Raw genomic sequence first — 22,464 nt, forward strand, 5'->3', positions numbered from 1 at the left:
TTGACCTTTTTTAGATTAATGATTCGCTCATTGAAGGATTTTTTTCACATCAAAAACCATATTCCATTTCTCTAACAAAACTTGGTAAGTCTTATGTAAATTGGGAGCATCACCATCATCCCCATCAATGGCTGCAACTGAAGTTGCGAATGTTGTTATGGTCACACTAAAAAGGATATATTGCAATCTAACAATAAAAGCAACGTAGTTACTTGTTTCTTTTGCATTAGCTCTTCAACCTCTGAACCGTTACTTCATGTGACGTTAAAGGACTTCTTATTTTTTAAAGTGTCAGCACACTCAAACTTGCCATGCTCGTAACTTCATTAAAATCCATTGTAAAGGAAGACAATTATTCTTGTAACTCTACGATAGAGTTATTTGTGCCATCAGATATACCGACATCGATGTTCACAATAAAATTCAAAGAAAGTGTCTCCAAACACTACAATGGAAAGAAATAGTTACTTCTTTTGCTTTAATCTTCTAAAAGCAGCCCTAAAAATGTTATTATCAAAAGGGTAATAATTATAGCCAAAACTGTCAAACAAAATATTTGGTTTAGTTCAAGTGTCTTAATCTAACCAAATAAAAGTAATCTTTTTTTTTCCTTTTTATTTTACTTCAAATCAAAGGTTTCACTTCCATTGGTGCTCTCCCAAAACTTTTCTTTAGTCACCTTTTTTAAGGCGTCAAAGCTTTGAAAGTGAAACACTTCAACTTATAACCATGAAAAATCCCACATTGAATAGATTCAATCTATAAAAATACATTTAATTTTGAGAATTTAATATGTATATATATTTTTTGAATTTTGATTTAATCGATAGTAATTTAATTCATTAATTTAAATTATGTCATTTATTTGTATTATACGTGGATTTAATCTTTATTTTCCAATTTAATTATTTTTAGTCTATATCTTTGTTTAAAATTTAATTCAATCGTGACTCAAAATGGTGGCCATTAAACCTACTAACAAGAATAATGTGACTTTTTTTTTGAGTATTATGCGAGAATAGCAAATTAACATTACACTACATAACAGTACATAACATATGTGATAATATATTTGTCACATAATATTTTAAAAACGATAAAATCTAATAATTATTATTTGAGTCAAAATTAAAATTTTAAATTTTAAAAATATATTGGCTAAAAATGATAGAATTAGAATATAAACAAGACTATACCTAATATAGAAACTAAAAAAATAATTTGAACTTTAATTTTATTTTATTTTTTTCAAATATTTAATATGATTCCAAAATTATAAAAGTAAGATTAATCATTTAAAGATAAAAAATCAATTTAATAAACATAAATTGGATAATTATTTGTTATTATATATGAAAAAAATGGATTCACAAGATTTTGACAACCAGCCAAGCTGTAAAGCTAGCCCTAACATAATTTAGTCTTCAAAGTATGTACATAAAAGCAAGCACAGCACCTAGAAATCTATAAGCTAAAAATATCTAATCATTTCATCATATACATGGGCTAATCAAAACTTGATATAACTTGAATTAGTAAAAAAATTACGATTTTTGAATTTATTTCTCTATTATAATTAATTTAATTACTTTAATTTGATATACCTTGGTTAGTTGAAATAATCAAATACCATTAAAAGATTTCGATTAATCAATTGATGTAGATTTTAAAAAAATCAAAATTGTCGATTAAATCTTAACTCGATTGGCATCGATCAAATTGATTATAGAAATATGTTTGAATAAGATTCACGTATGTATGGTAGGACTTACTCGAGATAAAATTTGGATAAAAAATTCCCATATAACTTATATAAGATAAAACTTGAACATGAAAACTCAAAGTTCACAAAACCTCAACTTACTATTAAACTAATATTTCATCTATAGAACTAACCTAAATTAAATATTTCGTATTCTTCTATTAAACATTATTATCAAGTTTTAGACCCACTTGTATTTGGTAATTATACTAAACCTCTAATAACTCCAGAATTAAGTTGAATCAAACTCCTAAATAAGAGTTAAATCATGGTAGTCGGTAATCAATATGTATTGTTTCAATCCTTAATCCCCACCAAGTGCTTTAGATTTCGTTTCGGTTAAAATTTCGATGCGTATAGATTTATGTGTTTCGACCCTTTTCAAACAATATCAACTTGTACTTATACGTACAGCTCATACTAATTGGTGGGATTTGATACTTTAGATCTAACTTTTAACCTTTTTTTATCTTAAACATTTTTAATTTTTTATAATAACATTTAAAATTAAAAATATATGTATTAAATTAAGTTATTTAAATTAATTAATAATATTAATAGATGTAATTAAAATATATAATTTATTAAAACAAATAAATCAGAATAATTAATAATGCAGTATTTGGTGATGTAAAAAGGTGGGACCCAAGAGAAAACAAGTCGTACATAAAATGGTTTGACCAATACTCCTATAGAGTCCACACTTATAAATGGCTACACGTGTGGCCCATAGTCAGATAAGATAAGATAAGAGACGAAAGGACCCGACCCCCTCTCACAAGTCCCCACCATTCCCTTCCCTTAGCTGTTATTGCCTTCTTGTCTCTCCCCTGCTTCCCCAATTTTTATTTTTACGTTTTTTCCTCATATCAAACCAAAACCAGCAGCCACCGCTCAGAGAATCTTCAGACACCCCCTCCCCCCATAATCTGGAACAACCAAGAAGACGAATATGCCTGGCACCACTATTGTTGAGCCTTTAGATTTGGTTGGTCTCCAAATTCCTTATCATTTCAGGTGCCCCATCTCCCTCGAGCTCATGCGTGACCCTGTCACCGTCTGCACCGGCCAAACCTACGACCGTTCCAGCATTGAGTCCTGGGTCGCCACCGGCAACACCACTTGTCCCGTCACTCGTGCCCCCCTCTCTGATTTCACTTTTATTCCTAACCATACCCTTCGCCGTCTTATTCAAGATTGGTGTGTAGCGAACCAGGCTTTTGGTATACAGAGGATTCCCACGCCTAAGCAACCTGCCGACCCGGTTATGGTTCGGGCTTTGTTGACTCAAGCTTCGGCGGTTTCCAGTCCGTTTCAGCCTCGTCTTTCGGCTCTGCGTCGACTCAAGGGACTGGCAAGAGACTCGGATAAGAACCGGTCCGTTATTTCTTCACATGACGCACGTGAGGTACTGATATATATCGTGTTTTCGGATACAGGCTCGTCGGAGTTGAGCGTGGAGGCGCTTGCGGTTTTAGTGATGTTTCAACTCAATGAATCCGAGTGCGAGTCGATTGGTTCGGACCCCAACAGAGTGGTCTACCTGTCGCGTATGTTGTTCCATTCCTCGATCGAAGTACGAATTAACTCGGCTTCACTCATCGAAAACGTTCTCTCCGGCACGAGATCGCCGGATCTTCGAGCTCAGATATGCAATGCGGATGAGATCTTCGAAGGCGTCGTGGACATATTAAGGAACCTCAACTCTTATCCTCGCGCGCTGAGAATCGGCGTTCGGGCTCTCTTCGCCTTGTGCTTAGTGAAGCAAACGAGGCACAAAGCCGTCCAAGCCGGAGTGCCGGCGATGTTGATCGACCGGTTGGCCGATTTGGACAAGTGCGAGGCCGAACGAGCTCTGGCGACGATAGAATTGTTGTGCCGGATCCCCTCCGGGTGTTTGGCGTTCGCGGCGCACGCGCTGACTGTCCCGCTGCTGGTAAAAACGATACTGAAGATCTCGGACAGGGCTACGGAGTACGCGGCGGGTGCACTGATGGCGCTGTGCTCGGAGTCGGAAGGGAGCCAGAGGGAGGCGGTGAGCGCGGGGGTTCTGACACAGCTGCTATTGCTGGTTCAAAGTGATTGTACGGAGAGGGCGAAGAGGAAGGCCCAAATGCTTCTTAAGTTGCTTCGGGATTCGTGGCCCGAAGATTCCATCGGCAATTCGGATGATTTTGCTTGCAGTGAAATCGTACCCTTTTGACCATCCCTCTCGCCTCACACCGAAAAGTTTGGAACAGAAAAATATAAGCCTTTTAAATTCCGATAATACCTACAACATTTTTTAAGAGATGGGTGTATATAAACAAGGATTGTAATTTTTGTTAAGCAAAGCAAATGAATCATACATCTGTTTTCCTGGAAACATTTTGCTCTTTTTCCTGAAATCATACGGAAAATCAATAGCCATTTTCGCCTCCAGTTTGCAACCCATTACTCTTTGGGTTTAACAGATTATACTGCTTGAGAGGGCACATCAAAAATGAAAACACAAAACTGGGTATTGACTGTGGAGTGCCAGAGATAGATACGTATGTTGGTGGCGTGCATGCTTAGAGGTCCGCAAGAGGAATCATGGCATAGAAACAGGGGGAGGGAGGCCCACCACTCTGTTTCAAATGGGAAAAAAACTAAGGATTGTGGGTTGTAAAAAAGAAGATGAGGGGTCACATGGGAATGGAATCACATGATGGTGGTGGTGGTGGTGGTGACGGCTGCTCATATTCTTTGGTCCCTGGTGGTGATGGCTAACTACTACAAGTGCTCACATGTTTTCCAACACACCTCCTCTGTTTCCTACTCTTTTGGGGGTCCAACCATTAATGTCCTTTTTTAACTTTACTCCCATGTGTTGACAAATCATGAGGGCTGCATTTTTACCTGGAATTACTTCTCAGGAGAAGATTTCCTTTTTCTTTTTTTAATGATAGTATGCCTTTGGTTGATGACTACCATTGAAATGGATTGATAAAGTTTAGGGATAAATTATCATCTGGTCCTTCAATTTGATAAATTTATTCATCTTGGTCATTGAACTTGTTTTTGTCCATATTAGTTCCGAAACTTAACCGTTATTCCTATTTTGATAGCCCCATGCCAATTCTTGGTTCCAAATCATGACCCTTCTTTGCAAATTACATAAATTCAAAACCTCCTCTCCAACTTTCTTTGAAAAAACACAATAAAAAGGCAAATGGTTTCGATTCTCCCTTGCAGCACCACATAGCATGCTTCCTTCGTCAACATTTAATCCAACACCTCTCAATTTCTGTTTTCTTGGCAATCATGTCATAACCGAATGTTTGGGAACATTCAAAGAATGCTACAAAAGTCTATCTGTAACGATCCAATTTCTAGTGGTATCGAAAAAATTCGGTTTTAAAAATAAATTATTAAAGCATAATGATTAATTGTAGAAGTGAAAATTTAAGTATCATCTACTATAGTGATAGCTTAAACTATTTAGCAAAATTAAAATGAATCAATTAGTAATTATAATATAAGGACTGAATTGTAAAAGTACAATTGCTCATGAATTTTTAATTTAAAAAATAAAAAGGGATAGAAATTAAGTCAAGGATTAAAGGATAAATTAACTAATTTTAATGGAATGAGATATTTATAATGCAATAATACTAGATTTATATTAAATATTTAATTAAGTTAATAAGTTAATTAAATTAAGAATGTATATGTTGAAAGCTAGTGGGAGAGAGAAGCATATTTTCCATTCTCTTCTTACCATCCAAAATAAGAAAGAGAAGAAAGAAACTCTTTCCTTCTCATTTTCACCATTGTGGTACCTTGCTAAGGGTTAGGTGAGTTTCTTTCTTAAAATTTTAGTTGAATTTTTGGTTAAGTGATGAAGGATATGAGTAAGTTTAGATATAGATTTTCATTGTTGGAAAATTTGAGAAATGTGATGTTAGAATGAATGAGGGGAGAACATGATAAAAAAAAGTTGCTAGTGATAGTGAATCAAGTTGAAATTAAGATTAAATTATTAACAAATTACGCTTTATCAAAGACTTATTTGTAAAAAGTGAAAATTTAGATTTATTAATAATTAATAGAATTAGAAAGTTTCTCATACTATATTTATTAAGTTGGATTTAAATTCGATCAGATAAATTATGCAATGTAAATGTTTTGAATATCAGAGAAGTGAAGGATTAAATTGAATTAAACACGTTCATGTTTGATTTCGTTGAATTGTGTTGAATTATGTAATTAATGAAGTTTTCGTAATTGTATTATCAAACATAACTAAAGACAACATTGGAACATCAAAGGCGAAGGAAACGAAAAGTTAGACGTCATTTAGCTTTTATAGTTTGTGCTTCTGTTATTCAATTTCAATTTGCTTTCATAGACCAACTAATTGTTATAATCAATATGACTACGCATCGAGGTAATGGGTTAAAGTAGTATTTATTGGTATGTTGTATATTGAGTATTGAATACCATTTCTTAATGAAATGTATTTGAATTATATTAGCACCACTGAGTATTCAATACTCAACACACGGTTTTATTTATTTTTGTGTGCAGGTTTCGGATGAGGATTTTTGTAGGTTGAAAGTCTAAAAGCATCCATTCTCAACAACTTAACTTGGGAATCATTTTGCTACTCTTTTATACGTATATATGTGTTTGAGTTGGAATAACATGTACGTGGGTTGTTTTGGACATGTTGCTTAAGCAGCCATTTTGGTATATCTAGTATATTGGCGTATAAGGTTTTATAAGTTGAATTTTAATATTTAGTTAGTAGATAATTATGCTAGTTTATATAAGTTTGTTTACGTGAATTAGATGGTTAAATGATGTTGCATTGATGGTTATAATTTGATGTTGTTCAATTGTGTTTAGGAGTTTAATTGATGGTTTTATTTTGATGTAAAGTTTAGGTATGATTTATACACTTGAAAATGTGTTTCTAGAGTTATTTTACCATTGAGTCTCGAGACAAGTGAGAAGTAAACTTTGAAGCTAAATTAGTTTTGTCTTACTCCAAGTCTTGAGCCATTTTAATATCGAAGCAAAATTAAGGAAACATGGAAGGTTGGTTTGGAGACCTAATCTCTAAACATAAAGAACCATGCCTCGAGACACCACTTTTAGTAGCTTGAGACATGTTAACATCGAAATAAAAGTACACTTTGGTAACTGAGTTTGGATTTGTATCCTAACTTTAAATTTAGCATTACATAACCTTGTAACATGATGAGTTGATTTTACTTATAAGTACTAATGTTAGATCTTTATAGTTTGAAATTTCTCATATTACTACATCAGAATCATATTTTATCCGTGTAGGCGCTTACAAGCTAAGCTCATGAGATTGGTTTTTGAATATAGGCCGAAAGAGGCCTGATATTGATACTGATATTTTTATTTCTTAGCCCAATATTATGATCCATAAGAAAACTTGATCTGAAAGAACCCAAATCATCAAATTAATAGATTATTATTGTTTTCTTTAATTATATTCTTTATGTTCATGTTTGAGGTTTATGACTATCTTGCTAACAATATCGTCTTTAAAGTTTGAACTTGGATCCTTCCTTTAGGAATGTAATGTATCTTACTATTACACCCAACTAGTTATTGATGTGTTAACTGAAAATTTTTATTTCTGATTCAACCGTTCTTACAATATTAAGTTCTAAGTTAATGGCGTTTGCACATTTAAAATTAACCTGGCTAAATAGGTAATCTTGTAGCATTATTGAAAGATATAGAAGAAAATACGAGCTTGAAGACGGTATTATTAAGAGGATTACATATCAAAAAAAAATAAAAAATTCATGAAATGTAAAATGGATTTAGAAAATACCTTAATTGTATAAAAAAATTATAGTTTTATGTGTCTATTTTAAAAAGTTGAAATACTAAAATTAAAAAAAATTATAATTCAAGAAACCAATCATGCATTAAAGGCACCCATGCATCAAAGTATATTTTGATTTTCTATAACAACAACTCAGCATATTGTGAAGCAAAACTGGGTATATTTTCTGGATAATATGCCTTCCACACTATGGACTATATATATGGAGGGAATCAACAAAGCTACCTTCAATCATATGCAGAAAAAAAGAGCTTTTTACTCATATATATACATACATGCATACATATATGGGAGCTTTTACAGAAAAACTGTGAGATATTTATCTATAAATGCATGTAAAAGAGGGCATATAATCAAGAGGTGAGGCAGAACATGATCTCAGCTGCAGCTTGTTTGAATATTTCGTCCACTTCTGACACCTGATGATTATAAGCTCCACTACTTCCCACCTGCTTCATTTTTGTAGATTGATAATTTGGTGTAAGTCACACATACACAAATGTATATATAGATGGTGTCGTCTATTTCATATTCTTTCACCCAAACATCTAAGACACTCTAGTGTTAAACTATATCATTCGCTTTGTACAGTGTTAAGTGATACTTAGAAACCATACACCAAAATTACTACTGAGATTCCAACTCTAATACTTGTCAAGAGATTCTCACTTTATCAAGATTATCAAGATTATCAAGATTCGATAAGAAACTCTCACTTTGTGAATTCTACTATTTTTTCATACATTCAGTCTCTTGGCAAAGTTAAGAGACAATTCCATTGGAGACAATACTAATTTATTGAGAGATCATCAACTTTCAACTCACCAATATATCATAATAATGTGTAAAAGACAATAACTACATGTCTCTCTAGAATATTTCCCTAACTATGCATGCAACTAGAGAAAGAAGAAATAACTAAATCAAAGACATGAAGCAGCAAATAGCTTGATGTAGAGATTAAGAACAAAAAAAAAAAAGAAAGCCATATATAACTTACATGAGCTTGAATCATGAAGATGGAACGATTAGATTGGGAGGAAACATGGGCAGATATGACCTCCAAGTGGTGCTTCTCCAAGATGCAGCAAACAGTGGTGAACAACCCTAGTTTCTTGGGGGAACACACGCTTATCTGTGCTTCCTTGCCGCAGATGTTCAACACCACGTTGGAGGAGGTCCATGTTTGAAACTGCAAACGGGGTTGAGCGACCATAACAGAATTGGATTTTATTATTAAATCCTTGGCTGCAGCATCGTTTCCAGATAATACTTGATCCGCCATGAATGCTTCCCTGGTTGTATCCTGGTGACCCAAATCAATGGGATTGAGTCCTTCTTGGAGTCTGTCTAGCTTCTGTTTTTGCAGCTTTTGGAGGGTTTTCTCTAGGGTTTGTATGTGCTTCACTGCTTCGTCGACTATGGTCGATTTGTCAGCCTGTCAAAACATTAAAACTCTTCATCAGATGCTTATCTAATTTATAGGTTATTAACGAGAATCATGGCATCACATGATTTTTCTATTAAAGTTAGGTCACTAATCCAAAATTAAAAATTCCCGAAAATTAAGTAACTAGGGAAAAGTAAAAAAATAATAATAAACACAATGACATAAATATCATTTATTAAGTTAGTTTTTTTCCTCCTTTTTATCTTACTTTAATTTTTTTTCTATGTATTTCACTTTACCCAAATTTCTTTTAAAAACAAGTATAACACTTTTGTTCAGATTCGTGAATCAATTAGTTCTCAATTCGGCTAACTTATTCGGTTCGACCAACTAATTAATTTGATTGAACTGTGGTGTATTTAAATGAAACAAACCTTGAATAGTACCATTTGAATCTTAAAAGATATAATTAGTCGATGGCAAAATTAGGGGTGCTGGCAAGGGTCCCGACCCCGTAAAATGAATTTTTTTTATATGATCTATTTAAAATTTTAAATTAATAAAAGTAAAATTACACTCTAACATTCTAAAAATATAAAAATTTGATTTAATTCTTTAAAGATTATAAAAATATAGCCTATTAAAATAGTAGAATTGTATTTTTTCTGTCATAAAAATTACTATATAATTCCGACCCTTTAAAATATTTTCTGATTTCTCCCTGTAATTAGTTACCAATCACGTCATAATTCATAAGTAAATTTATGTAAATTTCAAATTAATTAACATAAAATTCAAGACTTAATCCCGTACTTACAAATCTTTTCCTTTTCTTTCCGATGTAATTGTTCACTTGTATAAAAAAAGGAATTTCAAAAAGGAGGGTCAACAAAAACTGGGATTTGGCAAATTAAACAGATTATGACAACTCAGCTACAATAAATACATTACCATATTAAACTATAAACAAATGAAAGAACCTATCCGGGTACACACAAGCACTTTCCATAACTGAAACTTCCGTTTTCTTTTAGGTTAAATGATTATTTAGTTCTCTATATTATATTTTAATTTAAGATTTAGTCTTTAAACTTTATTTTGAAGTAATTTAATCTTTTTACGCTCATAATGTAATTAGTCAATTCAAATATTAACATGATAAAATGCTAATATGATTTTTTTAAACCCTCAAACTCATCACGTCAACATAAAAAAAATTAAAAATTTATGTTATGAAATTGGAATAATTAACCGTGTTACCAATTTTCATTACTAAATTACACTAAAGGACTAAATTTTAAATTCAAACATAATGGAAAGACCAAAACCATTATTTTTCCTTTCTTTTTAACTTATTAATCCATGTAATTAAAAGGGAAAAAAAGTTCTGGTGATGAATGAATAGCAGCAGGAGGTTAATTAATGGCGATTAAAGAGACAAGAGATGGTATGGTTATTTTTTTTACCTTAGGAGATAGATGAGGAAGCAAGGCATGGAGGTTGGAGAACATGTTCCTCATCTTCTTCCTCCTCTCTCTTTCGGTCCATATATGCATTTCATGATCCGATTCGCCCCCTCTCTTGTTGTTGGTGGAGTCTTGCAGAGGTTGCTTTTCATGTTGGTTGTTGTCTTCGCTTCCATTGGCACCACCACTGCCTGAATTGTTGTTAGAAGGTGGTGGAAATGGGTGGTTTTCGCATAAGAAGAAACTTCCAGGGGTGGCAGACATAGCTGAATTGAGAAGATAAAAGAGAGAGAGGAGAAAAGACGTTTAAAAGGTGGCAAACAAGAAAAAAGAGATTGTCTTTCAACAAGGAAGTGCCCAAAATACAATCATAAGCCTATGCCGTTACTCAGAATCTAAACAAAAACGTATGTACATCTAATTTATATATTTTATATATTTTTTTATATCTTCCAAACCGCGTTGTACCAAACCGTAAATTACATTAAATCTCGATTAAATTTAAAAATATTTAAATTTAATTAATTTTTCTGATGTTATTTAGCTTGTCTATAAACTTACACGTAATTAAAACTCGAAACTTTACTTCGATAAATTTTAAAAATAGATATTTCTTTTTTTCTTTTTAAAGGTTCACAACTCAAAACTTATTATAACCCTCACTTTATTTTTATTTTTTTTGAATAATTTCATTATAATTTCTATGATATTTGCTCTTTATATTTCTCATAATAGAATGAGAAGAATTTATTACATTAGTATTAGAATATTTATGTTGTGTCATGAGAGCAGAAATCAGAAATTTTTTTAAAGAGGCAGAAATTAAATTGTAATTTTTATAGTAGTAAAAATATAATTTCACCATTTTAATAGTTTATATCTTTAAAATTTTTAAGGAATTATATCAAAATTTATCATATTTAGGAGACCAAAGTACAATTTTACCTTTTCTAATTTAAAATTTTAAAAATTTTAAAAAGCCTAAATAAATTTTTTTTCATTTTAAGGGGGACCGCGGCCCCTGCCAGCCTACCTAGTTACGCCCCTAATCATTAACAACCTCATCCCTACCTTCAATTATCAAAATAATAATAATAATTTAGTTCTATATGTTTATATACAATTTTGAATGATTAATATCTTAACAATTCAATGTTATATTTATCACTATAATTGTATTTCTCCTACATTAAAATTTTTAATCTAATATCCCTACTAAATCGATTCATAATGTTGTTCTTATTAATACTATTTTATGGCACTCATGTTGTGAGTAAAAAAAAATAATGTATATATATATTTATAAAAAGAAAAGTATAAAAAAATGAGGTTTTAGTTGACATGGTAAAATTGAGTCTTTAAAAATTATGGTGTTTCAAGTCTCAATATTGTGTTATTTTTTCTAGATTTATTTTGGGTTTAAATTGATTTTAAATACAAAAAGATACAAAGTACCCTCTTACTAATATTTATTATTTTGTAAAAAAATGAATTTTTAATCATTTACTAATTAAGTTTATATAGATTGACTCGTAACATTAACTTAATTAAACACTTAAATATAAAATAAATATATCTATTTAACCATTGAAAGGTTCTTACATTTCTTTTTTCTGAAGAAACGGCAATAAAACAATAAACATAACAGACGAATTTTTAAAAACCATAAAAAGAATTATGAATTACATCTCTCCTTCTTATATATAAATAGAAATGTTAGCGAACGACATTTCTAAACTCTAATAAGTTGTGGAAAACTAAAGGTATTCATGAGTCAGGTTAAGTTAGACTTAATTAAAAATTTAGGCCCGTTTATTAGGTTCAAGTCCGGCTCGATTCGAAAAATAGACTTAAAACTTTGTCTAAGCTCGATTTATATAAAAATGCTAAAATTCGGATTTAGCCCACCCGTATTAATTTTTTTATATTATTTTAAAAATAAATATTTCTAAACAAATTGAAAATAAATTTTAAAAAATATGTATACTTAAATAATATAAAGATAGATGTAACTTAATAAACAAATACCTTAAATAATAACAACATTATCAAAAGCCTCTAAAATAATAACAAAATTAACAATAAAACAAATTTTTATACAATATCTAAATAATAACAACAAAATAGTAGTAAAATAGAGAGAAAATAACAAGAAAATAGCATTAAAAAACAAAAAAAAAAAACAGATTTTTTTGTCTTTAAGTAAATTCGGGTTAGGCCCAAGCAAAAAATATCTTACCCAAGATCCCGCTCATTTAAAAACGGACTTTATTTTTTTGTCCAAACTCATTTTTCAAGTCTATATTTTATCCACACCCTCTCACATTTCAGTCATACCTTATACCTTCTAATTCCTTCTAATTCGGCCATGAAAAGGTCTATCGAAAGCAATTACTCATTTTTGTTTCTATTTGTTAATTAATGCTATCCCATGCATGCATGCAACTTAGCTTATCGTCTTCAGGTAGGTTCATTTTATCTGAAAAAAAATTAAAATATGCTCTAACTCATATATTTGAAAGTTGACATCTAATAAATATGTAAAAACATATAATATTTTATGTATTTAAAAAAAACCCCAATTTTTATATGTATGTGGTTTTAATTATGCATAGACATACTAATATTACAAATAAAATAAATAAATAAAAACAATTGGGACATATATATATTGTGTTATTTAGCTACAAAAAAAATACCTTATTTGAAGGTATAAAATATTGGAAGTAAATAGTAAATTATAGAAAGAGAGTTTGGGCATAGAATGATCAAGTGTTAGAAATGTGCTGTCCACGCTACAACAAATAAAACGGCTGCTAAAATCTGTACATGCAGAAGGAAAAAGATAGTGGAGTTGATGATGATGAACTGATGATATATATACATGTCTCATCATTCATCATATAGCAAACCGCCAGACCATTATTCTTCCCACCACCACCATCATCATCAAGAATCTATCCTACATCCCAGTTGATACCTTAAAACACATCATTCCAGCCACCTGAGGAAAGGTGCCCCATTGATAATGTAACAAATGATCAACATATTTAAAAACTACTACTATTTGACATTCTTCAAAGCTTTGATAATGTCATAAAATAGATATTATTTCAAATTATGTTTATCATCGTCATGATGCTTTATGCAAGTTATTCAACAAACTCATCCTGCAATTCGTAACCTTAACAGCGGCTCCGTCGCCTTGAAAGTTACAGATCAAGGGCAAGAAAAGCCAGTTTGAATCAGATATATATATATTATATATAATCCCAAGTCCCAACCCTATTATTGGATCTCACAACAGCCTTTGCTCTCACTTGAGCAAGCCTGTTGTTTTACAAATGGGACACAGGTTTTTTAGCATTAACCACTGTTTGATGCAGTTTGTGTGGAAGTCATGTCCACAATCTAGTGTCCCAGTCTCATCCCCATCTGCATATTCCTCCTGCCATCATTAAAGTTCAGACAGGGTAACAGGTGAGATGAATGAAGTTATTTAAAGCAGCTTATCTGTCGTCATTGAGCATCATACCTGACAGATACAGCAGGGTTCCAATTCTTGTGTGGATTCTGTTGTGGTGGATGAGTACTTCTGCTGTTTCAGCAGCTTCAGAATGGTTTCCTCATTCAGTCCAGTACTCACATCTCCAATGCGTTCTTCTAATGCCAACAATTCCTAGCGTTCCATTTGCAATGTGAGAAGAATAACGTCCAATGTGAAGTGATTGAACAAAAAACAGCAATCCCTTTTTACCTCATAAGACATGTTATCAACATCAAGGCGCATATCTCTATGTCTGTCATGGGTTTCAGCCATACCATGATATATGAATGGATCAAACACCATATAATCCTGTAAGGGTATCACATAAAGATCTAATGTCATACAACATCATATCATGTGGGAAGGACTATGAATTATTCTCAGACAACAGAGCCCTTTCCAGGGTCTACCGGGGTGCTCTACTAATAGAGTTCTTTATCCCTCATTTGGTGGAAATCTGTTTAGCAAGTACTTAGATATGTTTTCAGTATTTCCAAAGTCGGGAACCTGTTTCTTTTCCTTTTTAAAGACCACAGGGTGTAGTATATTTTGATCCATGAATGCTAAGCTTCAAAGGCTGCAAGAAGAAGTGTTGCTTTGAGGATATGAAGCCATGCATGTGACCTCAACCATAAAAACAAGACTAGACTATATGCAATATGAGCCGAAATGTGGCTTAAAACAAGGGAACATCACCGTGTCCTCACATCAATAATATATTCAATTGCTGAAGCAATCTAGTTAGCGACCTATAGATGTCAAACAAACTTTCTATGCACCAAAATATCCAATAATATGCTTTTTGCATAAAAACAATCGGTGACAGATCATTCAAGACTAAGCTAGTAAAACAAAGTCATACAGAACCTGTTCTCAATGGTGAGAACAGTCTCTAACCACATTAGCACCAAAGAAGAGAAACATTTACACCAAAGCTATCTAACCACATGAAGCTGCTAAGTTTTTAATCTCATCCTAAGAAATATATACGTTTTCACAAAAATCAACGCTAATAGAGATGTTCTTATAGCAGTTCAGTTGTATTTTCGATAATATGGTATGAGAAAATTTTAATTAATGGGGAAGGGAAATGAGTTGCACAGCTATATCACCAATAAATAAAACATGTATGTAAGATAAAATGCAAAAAGAAAAGGAAATGAATCTTTTCAACATTAGCCAGCAAAATCATCGTAGCCAGTGTGGCCAAAAAATAATAATAAACAAAAATAAATTCAGCTGCTAGCTCACGACCTATTTATGAAAATGTCCTGGCAACATAATTGCATGAAACAGAAACCAAACCTCAATTCGTAAATTCTCCCCCCTACGCATGGCATTCAAGACTTGGCGTATCTGATACAAGGAGAACAAAATAAGCAGCAAGTTATTAGAATTTTTTTTTTCCTTATGTTCAACTGCCATTATAGAAAACTATAATTTTAGTGATGCATATAGTTTATCTCAAACTTAATTCATCAGATTCTGTAAAGAAAGGGAATAAATAAACAAGCTAAAAAGCAACTGGTATAAACAGATTATGTAAACTAACAGATGTGAATTACATAATCAGGAATTGAGAAAAAAACAGAGATGGTTTCAGAACTATTTTTCCCTAGAAAGGAAAGTCTTGAAGGAGAGGTAAATAGAGATATCTACATCCAACAAAATTGAGCAGAAAAAAATAAAACCAAAACATAAAAAAAACCTGAAAGTGAACAACAGCATTTTAGTAGAGAGACTAATACGCAGCACCTGACTTTCATAAATTTCTACTTAATATATTTGTAAAAATTGAATATGCATTTCAATCATTTATAAAAATAGATTGAAAGTAGATACAAACTGCCCATTTTCATTTCTAGGTTGAGATTGCTCAAGACTTCATATCTTAATTAAAAATTTAGGTGGGAAAAGGTCACAAACTGGTACAAAAATGTGGTGAAAAGATGACTTGTAGGCGATGACAGAAAGCACTAATGGCAACAGATAATTCAATCCAGACTAAAATATGAACTAGATATGAAAGATGAACATCGGCAGGGATAAAGAGTATACAGCTTGCAGAAGCTTTAAAAGGAAAAGTGATAGCTATAGACGACACAAATAGCTTGCAGAAACACTCAAATAAATGATGTGATAAGGAGCCTGATTTACTACAGGTTTTCATTTTTCTTTCATGTTTTAACATTCTTATATTAATGCTAGAATATCCTATATAAACTTTTAATAATGTTCAGAAAGGGAAATTTTAAATCAGAATTTGATTAAGCACTAATATAACATGTTAACTGTATTGATTCTTTCTGAAAGTGCAAACTATAGATAGTTGCTACAATACCCTGTATGAAACTACAAAGGGGAAATTTTTTTAAAACTGGACAAGTTATTTTTTTCTTTCATAAAATAAGCATAAGATTGTGATATGATTTTAAAGGATGAAAAATTTTGATGAGGATGAGGTGGGTGCAAGTGTAAGATAAAACAACACCTACAAACCGATATTCCAATGGGAACATCAAAATGAAAATAGAAAGAAAAGAATTTAAAAATCTGCTTTTGTCCTTGACAGTTCAATCTAACATAAATGGATAAATAAAGGTACTTACTAAATATCCAACCCAAAATGAATTTGTGAAGAACATCAAACATGAAATGTGGAAAACAAAAGAACAACAATTTTAAAACCAAACTGTCTTCTTAGAACATATTTATGGTTTATTTGTTTGTATGAGTGCATAAACCAGATGTGCGCGTGCATGCAGGGGTGTAAATTTATATGCGTATAAACACAATATTAGTTACTACATTTCGCTGCATATCATAGAAATGGATAACTAGGTGATTCTAGAATGCTGCTAATCATCATTATCTGGAAAGCCAAATTTGTTACTATTAAGTATTAGAATTTATTGAGAGCAAATCCTATTCAGGAAGCCTTAGACATATAAATGTACAGAGCAAATGAAGTTAAAATTTAGCAAAATGACCTTCAGAAACAAACCTCAGATATTAGCCGGTGTCTCCCTTCGATGTCAGCAGCCAAAGCTCGCAACGAATGGGGCATCCCAAGAACATCATCATCTTGTCTCTCCAATATGAATGCAGACCTAGGGTATGGTTGATTGCTACCCTGGATGTTCGATCCAGATGGCACCACTGTCTCTTGTGAGGAAGAAGAAGGGCCCGAAGACAAGGGTGGAAAATGGCCACTACGACCACCAGGTTCAGAATCAATTGGAGGAAATAAAGACCAGGGAGCAAATTCTGATAGTCTTTGTTGATTATGCATTGGTGGGTTTTGGGGAGGAATCAAGGCAGGAGTTGGCAAAGGATGGATGCTTGAACTAGGCCCAGGTCGATTTGTAGATGAAAAGTCTCCAGAAGTACTAATATTTCCAGAAGCCAAATTCCAACCTGTTGGATCTTGTGCTACATTTCTCATCTCAGTTGCTGGTACAAACATGGGATGTTCTGCATTGATTCTAGGGATATTTCTTATATTTGGTTCCTCCCGTAATGCAGCAGCTCTCTCTCCAAAATTAGTAGAACTCGATGGGTTGGCAGCTCTTAAACCGGAAGTACCATTCCAAGGGAAAGGATTCACATTTCTCGGCACAACAGAAGTGGTCCTCATATGAGGTTGAGTCGACGCAGAACTAGAATTTCCAGCTATTGCAGCTGTGGATCTCAAGTCTAGAGAGTCACCAAACAGGGCAGCTCTAGGGTGACCGGGAGAGCCGAAACTAGAATGCCCGGCAACCCCAGTTGATGATAAACTATGGGGTAAAGGTCCTTGTTGGTTTCCTGGATTTGCTCTTCTTAAGGTAGATGGAAACGCATCACTAATTACTCCTCTCATACCAAGCCCAACTCTTGTATTCGGCTGATCAGGAGGACTAGCATTAAGGAGATTCCAAGAGGGGGTCGATAAACTCAAGCTGCTAGAAGCATCGTTACGAGCAGGATCAGCATGCCAAGCAGCATTTTCAATTTGTTGAAAACAGCTTGAAGTACCAGCAGAATAAGACTGTCCAGAAGTACCTTCAAGAACCTTCCTTTTGCAGGATAAACCCCAACTGCCCAAAGAAGTGCCAGAACCATCATTATTTTCCTCCCCCATATAATTAGAGCTTCCAGAAGAACTACCAACATTATCAGAAGAAACACTGGCATTAGAAATCTGTTCTCTTTCTAGTCCAACTGAGTTGTGGAGATTAAGACCTATACCAGTTCCCACACTCGACCTTGAATTACCACTACTGCTAATAAACCCTTCATTTAGATTCACATTGTGTGGGCTATGATTGGAGCTTGAACCTTGTAAAAATATGGGCCCACGTAGATCCTGATTGACACTTCGACCATTAATCAGTCTCCCAGGAAAAATGACATTTGCTGGCTCAATCCGCCTTTGTGGGCTATGATTAGAGCTTGAACCTTGTAAAAATATGGGCCCACGTAGATCCTGATTGACATTTCGACCATTAGTCAGTCTCCCAGGAAAAATGACATTTGCTGGCTCAATCCGCCTTTCTTCTGACCTTGGAGCAGCCCCAACATGAGCACCATAAGAAGGCCAACCACACTCTATTTTTGTTCCATCATCATTAAGATGGTGATTTAGAACATCGTGCATCACCTGGTTTTGTATTCTCAATCTAGAGCTCGGTTCCCCAGAACTCCAGCCACTAACACTCTGAACATCGGGAGTAACAGTGCTTCCATGCATCATCCCACTAGAAGGCATTGCATAATTGGATAACCGAGTTTCCACAGGATTCAGCATGTTGTGCAAAGAATTTGGTTGACCAATGCTCGTGTCATTGGGACCAGAGCCCCCATCAATGTTAACAGTTTCAGGGAAGGAGTCAATGGTGCCCCCCTGACCTTGCATCAGGGAAGATATATTCCGCCCAGAAATATGTCTGAGACACTAAATATTATTCCAACTTTCAGAACAAATGTCCATTCAAGCTCCGCATTTCTTAGGTCAAAATATGAAAGGGATCACAGGATCAGACTGGTAGTTAAAATCTGAAAAGATAAGCATAGTATCCAAATTCACATTTCAGTTATGAAAACGGGAGAAATAAGGAGAGGGGTCATCCAAGGGAATTATGTAAAGTAATAAAAAGAAACAATATTGCAACCACATCTTACAGAATAAGTTCTGAAGCTCCTGAGTTATCCAGCTTTCCCAGGTTACGTATGTCTGCAAATGAAAGGCCCAACCAGTTAACATCTTGAAACCAAAAGAAATAACTACCTCAGTTGCAAACGGATATTGATTTTTGTAAGGATGTGCAAGCAAGAACAACTTTATGTTACAGAGCATGCAACTTGATATCCCGACAGGCCAAGAAAAACAAAAACAGAATACCAACAGTTCTAGTTTCTAGCATGCCAGGTCAATTAGAGATCAAGATATGACCTGATAGTAATTGACAGGTTCACAGTTTAAGGAAAGCAGTTGGTTCACTATGTCTTTACCCCAGGAAACTTTCGGTATGGCATTCATAAGGCGATAATTCTCTGGTTCAGGACATAAGATACTTGTGGCTGCTACTCTCTCTTATTGGCATAGTCTCTCATGCAAAATATAAAAATGCACCTGAGCATGTGCGAAACAAAGTTATCAGAACTGAGGAGCTCATATTTTGTGTAAATTATGTTTAACACCAATTAACCCACCCTTTCATTATCTCACATGCTGAACATTCATATTCAATATCACTTCAAGGAACTCACAACTGTAAATACAATGTAAATACAACATGAATCTAGATAGTTGGAATCTCCAATACCAGCTTAGCAAATCACTCTTTCTTCCAATATATTTCCGCCTTCCATTTTGACATACAAAAATACTTCACAACCACTCAATTCAGTGCAAAATGACAAAGCTTGATAACCAGCCATTCACATTAAGTGCTGATCAAGCAGTCAAATTCACAGCACCAAGACCAAGTAGAAACAAATCAAAGCTAATTACTACTAGCCTACAACTCAACTAGAACTTTATCAATATTTCCATGCATTGACATCCATAACCAACTACAAGCTAGATAGAACAACATTGATATTAAATTATTACCACATATAATGTGCTTGTTAGGCAATATCAGCAGATCAAAAAGGAATAAAATGAAGAAATATGGGAACTTGTAGATCAGAGTGTCGCTTGTTTCAAGCCTCAAATTACAAAATCAACAAAATGTAGTTTGCAGAATCAGCAATCCAAGAATGCAAAATTAAGCATCTGCATCAAAAGAAGGAAAAACAAAGAAAAAAAACACAAAATTTATCACATTGACAACCCCATCAAACTAAAGGGAAACAAACCCAAATAAAGAAAGCTTCAGTGCTAGTAAAGCTTTGGTCTTTTGACAAAAATGTGAGAAAACCAGAAAAATCCAACCCCATTTCTTCCTCCATTTAGTTTTGTTTTTAGAAAAAAAAAATAGCATCAGATGATTAAAATAAATATCCGATTAAAATTGACAAGGAAAATTAGCAAACAACCCAACATGGGTCGACCTCGATCCCTCGTAATATTTCAAAATAAAGAAAATAACCATAAAATTACCAAAAAAACTAAGAAATCCCAAAAAGGGTAAAGTGAAATGATCTTGAAAAAACAACTATTCTCGATCATCAAAACTACTATCATCCGGATTAAGAGAAAAATACCTGAAAAAGAAAGCTGAGACGATGAAACGAAAACCATTAAAATTAAAAAAGGAAAAAAGAAATTAGGTGTTTGATTATTTTAAGGAGAGGAGTCACAGGGATTGCTTCTTTTATTTCCCTTTCTTTTTTGTTTTATTTTGGGAATTTTGTACCTTTTTTCTCTTGCTCTCTCCTTCTCCTTGTTATTTTGGTCTGAGTTTCAGATAGGGTTTTTTTAATGATAATTTAAATAAGAAAAAGAAAAAGAAGAGATCAACAAAATAGGACAAAACAAAACCACTGAAAAAATGGATGAGATGATCTGAGAGAGACAGAGGAAGATAACAGGTGTATTCTGTCTGCAACATTGGTTTTTTTTCTTTTATTTTTTCATTTTTAAAAATTGATATGGTAAAACAATAATAATAAATAAGTAAAATAAATTAACAATATACTTATAAATTTTTTTAAGTAGGCTTAAAAATAATAAACAATAAATAATTAAAAGAGATAATAAAGTATCCATAATAAAATTAAAATAAATAAAATTTTAATTTAATTGTAAATTTATTATATTATTAATGCAATTGGTACCAGTTTAAAATACTTTAATTTTAATTATTTTATTAATTTTTTAAATAAAAATATTAAATTATCTTCAAATAATATAACAAGACAGCATAAACAACGTACAGGACTACAAGAAGAAATGAAAAATAAGACATATACAACCCAACATTTTTAAATCTAAAGAAAAGTAGCTAAGCAACATTTGCATAACCAAAGATCACTCGAAAATGCACACAAACATGACAAAATGAGAGGAGCACTTCAATCCCATCGCCATTAACGACCAAAGAGACACCACTCATGAGCTACCACGGTCATCATGTCTGTTGGTCTATCCTCAGTCTAAAAATAATTCGACGCAAATGCTCAACCAGATTTAGTGAGCCATGATATTCTTCTCCCGTTGAACATGATTCAACTCTCACGCACACCTCTCAAAGAATCGTTTAATAAGCTCTTTGTTGTCTAAAATATAACTACTCAGGTGAGATTGATTCACACCGAACATTTAGTTTTTTTTATAGTCATCAAAAATTTAGCCTCGAGAACTATTTGATGGAAACCCATATCCCAAACAAATTTAAGCGTCTGTACACATGCCAAAGCCACTAACACCACCAGCTCCGCCTTATAGCTAAAAATAAAGGTAACAATTTCATTGGTCATTTATCCTACCTTGATTTAAAATATAAATTTTAAAATTATTAATTTTTACTCTAAATTTTAAAATTATTAATTATATTCAATAGTTTAATATAATAACTACTCAATTTTTTAAGCAATTATTAAAAAAATAGAATGACTAAGAAAAAAATTTAAAATTTTATTTATAACATTAAAATTTTATATCAATAGACACGAATCGGTATAGCCAGATTAACACATATAGATTGATATGATACCGACTATCATAACAAAAATTTGAAATAATCTTCCTCTAAAATGACCAAACAAATAATATAAAATAATAAGACTCAAAATAATAAAAGCTGAAATGATTTTGAACTCATAATAATTTGACTCGAAAATTTTAACTCTTCACAACAATTTAAAATTAAATAAAAATAAAATGAAATGGGAAGTAACTCAAATAGATTGACTGCATCTAAAAGTAACCGATATACGTAGTTGAGAGGGATGAGGTCACAAGTGATGATGGAGTCTTAAGCCGTAGAGAAAAGGCGTTTTTGTACTACACGTAGC

The 22,464-nt window shown here is 32.9% G+C and overlaps 3 protein-coding genes across 14 annotated transcripts; 1 reads left to right on the forward strand and 2 right to left on the reverse strand.

Moving 5' to 3' along the window:
• The first annotated feature begins 2,341 nt into the window (after nucleotides 1-2,341).
• On the forward strand, nucleotides 2,342-4,127 carry LOC121212213 (U-box domain-containing protein 26). The gene has a single exon (XM_041084580.1). The coding sequence runs from the start codon at nucleotides 2,715-2,717 to the stop codon at nucleotides 3,963-3,965; it is 1,251 nt and encodes a 416-aa protein (XP_040940514.1). The 5' UTR covers nucleotides 2,342-2,714; the 3' UTR covers nucleotides 3,966-4,127.
• A 3,584-nt stretch (nucleotides 4,128-7,711) lies between these two features.
• On the reverse strand, nucleotides 7,712-10,870 carry LOC121212214 (transcription factor bHLH95). Of its 2 annotated transcripts, none has more exons than XM_041084581.1 (3): nucleotides 10,473-10,870; nucleotides 8,617-9,054; nucleotides 7,712-8,068 (listed from the first exon to the last, which is right to left on the reverse strand). In XM_041084581.1, the coding sequence occupies exons 1-3, from the start codon at nucleotides 10,734-10,736 to the stop codon at nucleotides 7,970-7,972; spliced, it is 801 nt and encodes a 266-aa protein (XP_040940515.1). In that variant the 5' UTR covers nucleotides 10,737-10,870; the 3' UTR covers nucleotides 7,712-7,969. The 2 variants fall into 2 exon arrangements, with proteins under 2 accessions (XP_040940515.1, XP_040940516.1); XM_041084582.1 differs by having other exon boundaries at nucleotides 7,712-8,065; nucleotides 10,473-10,869.
• Nucleotides 10,871-13,564: 2,694 nt separating this feature from the next.
• LOC121203512 (E3 ubiquitin-protein ligase MBR2) lies at nucleotides 13,565-21,118 on the reverse strand. Of its 11 annotated transcripts, none has more exons than XM_041084583.1 (9): nucleotides 20,713-21,078; nucleotides 20,117-20,281; nucleotides 19,454-19,633; nucleotides 19,183-19,234; nucleotides 17,024-19,056; nucleotides 15,325-15,375; nucleotides 14,230-14,328; nucleotides 14,008-14,151; nucleotides 13,565-13,920 (listed from the first exon to the last, which is right to left on the reverse strand). In XM_041084583.1, exons 5-9 carry the CDS (start codon nucleotides 18,914-18,916, stop codon nucleotides 13,789-13,791), a joined length of 2,319 nt encoding a protein of 772 aa, XP_040940517.1. In that variant the 5' UTR covers nucleotides 18,917-19,056; nucleotides 19,183-19,234; nucleotides 19,454-19,633; nucleotides 20,117-20,281; nucleotides 20,713-21,078; the 3' UTR covers nucleotides 13,565-13,788. The 11 variants fall into 11 exon arrangements, with proteins under 11 accessions (XP_040940517.1, XP_040940523.1, XP_040940521.1 ...); XM_041084589.1 differs by having other exon boundaries at nucleotides 19,513-19,633; nucleotides 20,865-21,069; XM_041084587.1 differs by having other exon boundaries at nucleotides 20,865-21,069.
• Nucleotides 21,119-22,464: the final 1,346 nt, after the last annotated feature.

This window comes from Gossypium hirsutum, chromosome A13 (assembly GCF_007990345.1).
Source record: "Gossypium hirsutum isolate 1008001.06 chromosome A13, Gossypium_hirsutum_v2.1, whole genome shotgun sequence".
In the NCBI taxonomy this organism is placed as follows: Eukaryota; Viridiplantae; Streptophyta; class Magnoliopsida; order Malvales; family Malvaceae; genus Gossypium; species Gossypium hirsutum.

What these genes read in the sequence shown, in the direction of transcription:
- LOC121212213 (XM_041084580.1), top strand. Translation starts at nt 2,715, where the DNA reads ATGCCTGGCACCACTATTGTTGAGCCTTTAGATTTGGTTGGTCTCCAA.
- LOC121212214 (XM_041084581.1), bottom strand. Translation starts at nt 10,736, where the DNA reads ATGTCTGCCACCCCTGGAAGTTTCTTCTTATGCGAAAACCACCCATTT. An exon ending in TTCCTCATCTATCTCCTAAG is followed by an intron (nt 9,055 to 10,472) that starts GTAAAAAAAATA and finishes ATGTTTTGACAG; the next exon opens with GCTGACAAATCGACCATAGT. An exon ending in TCTTCATGATTCAAGCTCAT is followed by an intron (nt 8,069 to 8,616) that starts GTAAGTTATATA and finishes ACAAAAATGAAG; the next exon opens with CAGGTGGGAAGTAGTGGAGC.
- LOC121203512 (XM_041084593.1), bottom strand. Translation starts at nt 18,916, where the DNA reads ATGCAAGGTCAGGGGGGCACCATTGACTCCTTCCCTGAAACTGTTAAC. An exon ending in GGGAGAATTTACGAATTGAG is followed by an intron (nt 14,329 to 15,324) that starts GTTTGGTTTCTG and finishes ATACCCTTACAG; the next exon opens with GATTATATGGTGTTTGATCC. An exon ending in AACCCTGCTGTATCTGTCAG is followed by an intron (nt 13,921 to 14,007) that starts GTATGATGCTCA and finishes TAATGATGGCAG; the next exon opens with GAGGAATATGCAGATGGGGA.